The 9,454-nt window shown below is 43.4% G+C and overlaps 1 protein-coding gene across 4 annotated transcripts in view; it reads right to left on the bottom strand.

The window, feature by feature from the left end:
• Window positions 1-5,241: 5,241 nt before the first annotated feature.
• Window positions 5,242-9,454, bottom strand: part of FYN (FYN proto-oncogene, Src family tyrosine kinase) — a 138,744-nt gene continuing 134,531 nt past the window's right edge. For all 4 annotated transcript variants that reach the window (XM_053972860.1, XM_053972862.1, XM_053972863.1 and 1 more), the window contains one exon: window positions 5,242-8,741. In XM_053972860.1, coding sequence (XP_053828835.1) covers window positions 8,533-8,741 — 209 coding nt within the window. In that variant the 3' untranslated portion in view covers window positions 5,242-8,532. The remainder of the gene's footprint in view (window positions 8,742-9,454) is intronic.

Here is a 9,454-nt window from a genome sequence, read left to right as displayed (position 1 = left end):
GCTCCTTCCTGTGCCCCTCCTGTGACACTGCGGGCCGAGCAAGGAGCCACATACCCAGCATTCCTGCCCCCGGGAAGGGCTGTCTCTGCCTGCCCGCCACTCTGCCAGCCCCTCTTTCTGGTCCAAAGGCAAAGCAGTGACCCAGGCAATTATCTCTTCTCATTAGGGAATGACTGCCCACATTTTTGAAGGTTTCCTTCAGGCAGCTGAGAGCAGCATGTGCCCCAGCTGAGCACTAAGTGTGATTGTATTGATGGCAGTGCAGTGATGCCCTGCAGCCTGGGCTTACCTTCCCTCGTGAGAAATCCCACATCAGCCTGGCCCTGGAATTGGCCATCCTGACCCCCTCCTTCCTCACTTCCTCCATCCTGTGCCAAGGCAAAGGCCAGCAGGATACCAGGGCTCCCTTTTGGAGCACTCTGAAGTTGTCCTTGACTGCTGCCAGACTTCCTGGACAGTCCCTGCTGGTCCCAGCCAGCCCCAGATGTGATGAGCACTAGATGCTTACGGCTGGAGTGGCTGCATTATAACCACAGTCATTTGAGTCAGCTGAAGGTTTAATCCCTCTGGCCTGGCCTCTGCTGCACAGCTGTGTTGCACCATGAACACCCTGACAGCCGGCATTTTCATCAAGGCTGCCTGAGCCCCGAGTTGCACCACACTGGGCTTGGGTGGCTGCCTCTCCTGCCAGTTTTCCCACCCGGCCTCCAGCTCGGGAGCAGTGACTGCTCCACTGCCACCTGTGTGCCACAGTGGGTGAGGGCAGTGAGGGGCCCACGGCCACACAGGAACCAAAATAGGACCTTGATGAATGTTGACAGGATGGAAGCAGGGAGGGAGAGTTGCTCTGGGGAGCGCCTGACCTTCCTGGGACGTGTGTGAGGGATGTATGTAGTGTTTGCTGTGCAATGACCAGCTCCTCAGGGAATGCAAGCAGCATGGGGACTTGGCAGGCAGGGTGTCCCGTGGAATGCTTCATCAATACCCACATTTGTGGGGTTTCTTTGTAAAAGGCTCTGCTAAGGAGCCATCAAGCACCTCTTTTCACGCCGTGGATGGCTTCCCTCACCGACAATGGGTATGGACAGTTCTCTGTTCTCCGCTGGTCAAACCCTGCACACTGGTCTGTAACATCCAGCAAGCAACAGTGTCCACCTGCCACCCCTGTAGACAGCTGTCAGTTGGCCAGGAGAGGAAGGTTCTGGTTGTGAGATCTGTCCCTTGTGTGAGTACTTCCAGGTCCAGAAATGCAGAGACCTAATGGTGTCTGCAGATGAGGCCAAAGAACCAGTCTCTGTCCCCTCTTTAACTTGCCAAGCCCCAGAAAACAGCAGATATTTGGAGCAGTTTGCTTTCACTTGAGCATTAGGTACTTTATTAACAGCCTGACAAAGAGGGGGAAAATAGCTTGGAAGTCACACTCTGCTGAATCTGTTAACAGCACTGTCTGCCAGTGGGTTTCAAAGGTCTGGCCCAAACCTAAGTACCCTCCCACAAAGCTGTAGAAACTGTTGTCAATTAACTCATTTTTGGATTAGGAAACTTGGACAACAGATACCCAAGTTTATTTCAGCATTTCAAAAACCTCCCTCATCCCCAAAACTGAAGCCATCATAACTGCCTTCTGAAGGCCTCTTTTATATATTTGAAGTCTTCCTACACTACTGACTTTACTCACTGAAAGCCAGATAAAACTCTGAACTCTCTAAAGTTAGAATCTCATCTGTACATTATTTACAAGCAGAACGTGATGAGTCATATTGGGCCTGTCATAGAAAGAACAGATTCAAGTGCAGGATGGTTTTCTTTGGCAAGGCAAGTAACGTGGACCTTTTTTTTTTTTCCCTAAAAAGGTTCCTAATCCTGCAGGAGTTGTAATATTTCTTTTTTCATTAAGAAGAAAGTGTTGGTATTGAGTGCCCCTTCTCATATTTCCTACCCCATCTCTGTATTTGGAGAAATAAATCATGAATCTTTTTGCTTCCAAATGATTAACTGTTTAAATAAAGCACTGTCACGTTGCTCCTCTTTTAACATTGGTGCTGTGAATTAACCTGGAGACATTGCAGTGAGCCTTTAACCCCCTCTGCCTCAGCATAATGTGCACTATGGTCTCACTCTGGTTCTCTGCATGTCCCTTGCTGCTTTTGCACTGTGAGGAAAACAGGGGCTTTCTTCTATGTCTTGCTGTTTACACTGCTAGGCATGTGCCTGCAAAAATATTTTCCACTTACTTTATTTTAAGGCTCTTGCTTTGGCATTTTTCAGTGACACCCTGGAGAGACACCTGAAAGGAAAGAAAACAGTACCTGGATGTTGGCTTGTGCAATGCATGTAATTAAACCCTGCATAATGACAAAAGCCCCTCCTGCCATTTGTTAAGATTTTCCCCACAGCATTATGTATCCTCTTAATTAAGAGCAGAAGCTAAGTAATACCTATTTTATTCCCTCTTGCATCCAATTAGTCACCCATTGATCATTACCCACTCAACATTTGACAATTAACAGAGCCCTCATTCTCTGCAGGACAGGGATGTGTAGTCCTTCAGAAATGACACGTCCAGAATAATGTGATGGGAGCTGCGTGGATGAGTCATGGGGGGAGGGGAGGAAAAGGCCACCCAAGTGGAACAAAAGACATGTAACATATGCAAATGTTCGATATGTGGTATGTGTTTTATACACTGGATATATATGAGGTCATAGACAAAGCTCAGCTGGCGGCTGCACTGCTTTTGGGAGGCATGGGAATTTGAGGGAGCACTTGAGCACGTCTGTGATCAAACGTACCTAGTCCTCTCTCTTTAAGACACAAAGCTGCTCCCCATGTGGCTCGTTGCCTTTGCTTTTTTAGGAGGGTAGGATTTAGCATCTGCTTCTCCATTGTCACTGGGACTATGGGCTGTAGCAACACAGCCCCAGCCAAGTCACCCCAAGACTTGTCAGCAGCTCCACACACTTGCGCCTGAGCTGCTGCTAACAGAGCATGGCAGCTCTGGGTGTCCAAAGGGCCTCCAGGGAAGCTGCAGGCCCCTTCTGCATTGCCACTCTTTCCTGGAAGCCTGTCCCAGGAACAGTGATGGCCCAGGCCATGTGTGGTGCCAGGAGCGATGTGCTGGGACCCCTGCAGCCCTTTCCCAACACCAGGGACCCTTCCTACATGAGTAGCATTTTCTAGCTGGGGAAATCCAGCAGCCTGTGGAACTGAGAGGCAGCCCAGAGCCTGAACTGCAGCAGTGAATAAAGCACAGGGAATGCCAGGGCTCACAGACAGGCCTCTGGCATGAGGTGGAGCCCCAGGAGTCACAAAGCAGCCCTGCATTCTTTTTTCTTTTTCCAGATTAGAATTCATCCATTTCAGGGCTCAGGAATTTTGTGTGAAGCTGTGACAATAGGTAGCTGAGCAAAGCTCTGGGTGCAGGATCTCAGCAACAAATGCTGATGCACAAAAAAGCAAACCAGAGCCCTTGGCAAGCTCTAGCCTGGCTGTAGGGGAAGAAGGATAATCTCATTTCTTTACTCTTTGCCCTTTTAGCCATTCACAGAGCTTAATGCTGAGTTATTCCCAACAATGAGCCAAACAATCCAACTTCCATCTGGCCTGGTCAGGCAGAACCAACACTTGCCTTACAGTTACAGGCCACACCAATCCTGTGGTGTTTTTTTCCTCATCTTGAACATACACTATTTTCCTCTATGCTGTAACAGAGAAGATATTTACATTTGGAAGCAGAAACCGCAGTTCACGCTCCTCAGCCTGCTCTAATCTCATCACCCAAATCCCTGGGCACAAGGAAGCACAGGCGCTGTGAGCACAGCTGGTGCTGCAAACACAGCTGGTGCTGCAACCTTTGGCTCTGCCTTTCCACCATACGATGCAGTGCCTACTGGCTAATGACCTGCTTTTCCTGGGAGGGCAGTTCTCTCTGCACTCCTGCACACTCCCACTGCAGGCTCCAAACTGCAGCCATGCCCTTGGGAGAAATGTTTTCTCTCCCCGACTTTAAGATAGCTGCAGGCTGCTCTTTGCAGTAGCCAGAGACCCACAGCATCTCTGGGCTGTAGCAGCAGTGCTTGCTGCTACCACCTCTCCCGGTTTGGGAATAGGGATTGTAACAGATCATGTAGTGCAAACCAGCAGGGAAAAAAAAAAAAAAAGGAAAACAAGAAGAAAAAAAGAGCAGCTCTTTTGTTGTTAACAACATTTTGTCCTCTAATCTATTCATGTCCCAGTTTTACATTTTTGTTAAGCTTTCAGCTACAAGGGAGAAATACAAGGAGATAGATTGATGTTTGTGTAGATGTTTTTATGTGTGAATTTCCTTTTGTGTTACAGATAACTGTACACACACACATAAGAACAGGCTCTGTATTAAAAGTCAACAGAAAATATTTCACTGACTTAAGGGAAGACAGTATTTCCTCTCTAACATTCAAAATGGACCTCAGCAGCCTGGTTTTAGCTGTCAGAAGTTCTGAGAAATTTAGAAGCACTGAGAGGGAGACACTAGCACCTTACTCATGTGGCAATCCCAGCAAGGGCCCTCTTTTCCTTTTCTGCAGAAAGGCCACGGGTTCTGGTTTGTTCTTTGCAGGAAAGTCTGAAACTATAGTGCCCCTTTCTTCAGTGAAGACGGCAGGGAATGCTGCTCCAGTTGACAGGAGTCCCCTCAGTGATAAAATATCCCTGTGTATGAGTCACAGGAAATTATAATCACTGCTTTCCAAGACTGCAGAACACAATGAGATTTCTGAGCTACAAACAGACTTCAATTATTCTTGAAAGACAGACAGACCCTCAAACTGACACAACTGGAGAAAATAAATATCCTTTTGTCTGCACTGCTGGTGGTAATTTCCCATTAGACAGGAAAGGGCTTCTTTGATGAATGAATATTGTCTACACTTTAGAAGAGGAGCTACTGTATATCTCCTAATAGCTCTTGCATGCTTGGGCTCAGCCTTGTGTGAGGCCCTTAAACTCCTTGGGTACAATATGGTAGTATTCATTAGCGTGCTGCATTTTTTTATTGCAGCTCTTGAGAAAAGGATGGTGCATGTTGAAATAAATTTGAGCAACTTTCCACTCACCTTGAAGTTATGTGGCAAGATCGAGATATTTAGCAATCTGCCTTCTTGGGCTGCAGGTAGTCCTTTCCAGTCTAGAGGCTTCAGGAGAAACACTCACACTGGAGACAGATTTTCCATTTGTGATTATTCTTGTAATTTTAGCAGTTAATCACTTTTCTGTTTCGTATTTACTTTATTTTTCTACAGTGGTAATTAAATCAAAAGCGGAGCGTCACCCAGAACTACATTGAGCACTGTTTGCAAAAGCCAAAGAATATCATGTTAGTGCCTTTTGTCTTTTTCAAAGACCACCAAGTCTCACGTAAGTGCCTTCTCACAGAAATATAATAACCATACTAACCATCCCTTTCGCAGCAGTGTCCCATTTCCACTTGTCACTTTTCCTGAGACCGATCTTGGATTAAATTTGGCTTATAGACGCCTGTGTCACCCCATGGAGTCCTTTCTGCTGCTGGTAGGTCTTCTAGAAGACCTCTTCTGGAAATCAGCCACCACACCATGAATTGGTTGGGAATAAGGTGGGCTGGTGAGGGAAGCATTTGGCCAATTGTTTTTACCTGGGTGGAATTTATTTAGTCTAACATTAAAAAATTATTGGAAGGAACAGAAGATTCTTAATCTCATAAATTCTACTTTTACAGTCACCACACAACTACTTGTGGTGCATACACAGTGCTTAAGAAAAGGCTTTTATTAATTTATAGCAAAAAAACCTAACAACCTTGTTTAAATTTTTTGCTAATGTTTTTATTTGAGAGATTAAAAAACCCAAACAACAAAACTCCCAACATTAAGAAAAAGAAGCAGAAGAGCTACCGATGAGAAATGGTCTGGATTTGCCACTCAACAGTGGCACCAGTCTGCACACAAGCCAGCTGCAGGCAGAGATCCGGCAGAGACCAACATGGTACTCAGAGACCGAATGCAATACAAGAAACAGCAAACCCAAGAATCAGAAATAAAGGCCATAAAACCCCAACAATGCCCCATCTGAGTCTTACTTCCAAAGAGAAACATAGGCAAACTTAACGTTTTAGGCTCGTCCCGCATTACAGATGGAAACTGCACTTAAGTTTGTGGCATAGCAAAGGCTGCTAAGGAACTTGGCAGAATGGCCACGCTTCGCCACCGGGCTCTGGGCTGAGGAGGTGACATTTTGGCTTCACCAGCCCACTGAGTTACTATGGAGTCCTCAGTTCCATGGATGATATTTTAAGGCAGGGGGGTAGCTGTGGGAAAAAAAAAGAGGGCCACGACTTGCTTTGTAAGTACTAAGAGGAAGCTAGAAGTCCAACAAGGATCATGGCCTCTTCAGTACTCCACAGCTGCAGGTACAGCAACATTGAATAGATAATGTACATAACATTACTTATAGACTCTACATGTAAAACGTTAACCAATTTATCATGGAAATCTGGTACCAAGCAACATTGCCATATAAATTCACACTTTGAGAAAGGCTAAGTGTGGAAGCCTCCTTTGCAAGAGGATTTTCAGTCAAAGTTTTGTATAGAAAATATTAAAACGATGACAATTTGTTCTCTGAATCTCAGTTGATTATTGGGTTAGTTTTCACAAATGAAGAAAGGTTCTCTTTAGAAAATGTGTGAATCTTCAGAATATGAATTCATAATCTAAGTGCTAAATAATTAAAAAAAAAGTTTCAACTGTCAGGAAGTCTTAGTTGGCCACAATCTTTTAAAGCAGTAACAGCAATACAAGACATAGAAAAGCTTTTCCTGCAACACTTGTAAATGTAAAAGTATTCATGTTAAATGCAACAGAACTAATAAAGAACAAACTGCTGTAGAAGAGAGAAATGAGAGACTAGCTAAGCATTCAGCCATCTTCCTTACAGTTGAACTCCAGCTATTTAAAAACATACTGACTTCATAATTTGGAAAATGATGTCCCATAGGTAATTGGTCTGCATACTCCTATGAAATATGATGCCCCAAATGGCATGACACCCCTTCTTGAAAAGTTTTTAATCTCATGTCCACCATTAGCTCCACAGTTTAAACAAAAAAACAACTATCCAAATGTAAAATGCTCTTTTTTTTTAATTACTAAATTAAGAAAGTTAAACAGTTTTAAAATGTAAACTTGTGAATAAACCATAACAAAATGTAATTAAGACTTTAAAATTTGCAACTCAGTATTAAAAACTCAATAGAAAGGATTTTTTTTTTGTGTTTTTTTCGTTAAATGTAAGTAATTCAAGGCTGGTACAGACAACTGAAAAGGTAATACTTTGTTCTGTGCATCCCCCATGAAATGTAAAGAAGTGCATAGTAATTTCACTGGAGAACTTGCAGACACAGAGAAAGTAATTTCATTAGCAGTACAGGACACTCAACACACTTATTTTACAATGGAAAAATGTTACACATAAAACAGAAATATCCTAGTTGCATGGCCAACAGTTTAGCAGGGGGACATGGCTAAAATGCTATTATTTTAAGACCATCTGAATGTGGTTACACTGCTTAATAAATCTTTTTGAAACATTTCAGTATACATGTTTTGATACAAGAAGTCCTTGCAGTTTCAATTTTCCAGTTCAAATGGTGATGGTGTATTTTTCTTGCTTTAAATATGTTTGTCTTAATTTCAAGAACAAATCATCACACACTTGTCAAACATTGGAAACATTACTGTAAATACAGCACGTGATTCCTGAAAGAGCAAAGTTACAACCATCTACAGGTACATAATCATAAACAAAAAGTGCAATCCAATTTAAAAAAATCATGCTTGGCAAAAGCCAAAAATTAGATCACTGGCTTTCAGAATCCCACCAGTGTTTTCATGTCTGCAGTAAAATTATCGCTTTCTGGGTACAGCTGCAGCAGGATTCATTCAATTCCAAATGAGCCTCCTCTGCAATAGCACCCATATACTGTATGTACAGGTATGTATATATATTATATATATTTTATATATAAAAAAAGCAAAAACCCAAACACCTGTCCTGATTTTTTATTTGTTAAAACATGAAAAAAAAATGTTTTAGACAAAGAGGCCACTTCTGGAAAATAATACTTTTAGTTGAATCAGGAGAAGACTAGTTAAAATCACATAGGTTTTGCATTTTAAAAAAAGGAAAGCACTAGGATCAGTTATTGGCACTGAGTTACTATTTACAATGAACAGAGGTTTTGCAGTTTACATAACATCAATACAATGCAGTTTTGGAGTCTTTGATTAAGAAAAAACAAGTGTTTTTCTCCTTTTCATCCAGGACATTCAGATTATTAGGACAAGTGGTCATAGGCAAGGGCTGTGGAAGTTCCCAGCTGCAGCCCCTCCTGTGCACTGCAGTGCTGGAAGATGTTGCACTCTGGAGAAGCCGATCACAGAGTTGGAAGGTGGAGAGCAGGTGGGACAGGGCTGAGAAATACCTGGTAATTCATGACAGTGTCTGGAAACCAGGGATTTACAGGTTGTCTCCAGGCTGGTACTGGGGTTCTGTTGCAGTGAAGTAGTCTTCAAGAAAACCCTGTAAATATTCAAAAGTTGGACGCTCCTCTGGGTCTTTTTTCCAGCAGTGAATCATAAGCTCATGCAAGGAGATGGGACAGTCCTGGGGACACGGCATCCGATAACCTCGTTCTACTTGCTCCAAGACTTCACGGTTATTCATGCCTGTGAAGGGCATACAAATCCACAGTCAATTACAGGAATATTAACCAAATACAACTCTATCTACAACACATGTGGTTTGCTCAATCATACTAATTTCTTTTGGCTATGACAAGTGAAACACAACCGCACTGATGTCCTATTTCAGGTCCTCATCTACTGCAAGGTAATCTGGATTATTTTCTTTCTCAGCAGAGGGTTTTTAGGATCCAGTGGTGAGCGGAACACTGCTCCCAATGTTACCCTCTTGGCTTACTCACAATGGGCAGGATTTGGTGCCTTCCCTCTCTGACAGCAGGAACCGTGAAATGTAATATGTGATGTGCTTAAGGAAAACAAATGCATTGCAAAAAATGGAAAATTCAAAATTCCAGAAATTAAGAGGAATTTCTGAAACCCTCACACTGAGCATGGGCCTTTGTGAAAACATTCTGTGAGGTCATGCTGCAGGGACTTCAAGACAAACTCTGCTACTCCTGGCGACCAGGACTGTCCAGCAGTATTGCCTTCAGTGTCAGCCCAGAAGTTCATTGCTGCTGACCTGCACTCCCTCCATCTGTGCTGGTTATTACAGATACTATCATATTTGACTGTTCCCAAACCAAAAAAGAACAAAGCTGCTCACAAGACAAGTCAAATGCCAAGCAAAACATCTCCACTAAAGAACCACAGCTTTCTCAGAAGAAATAATTAAAAAGTGACTACCTTCACAGAAT

The sequence above is a fragment of the Vidua macroura genome, chromosome 3, assembly GCF_024509145.1.
Source record: "Vidua macroura isolate BioBank_ID:100142 chromosome 3, ASM2450914v1, whole genome shotgun sequence".
Taxonomy (NCBI): Eukaryota; Metazoa; Chordata; class Aves; order Passeriformes; family Viduidae; genus Vidua; species Vidua macroura.
The sequence above is the reverse complement of the archived record's forward strand: the minus strand, read 5'-3'. Positions and strand labels throughout refer to the sequence as shown.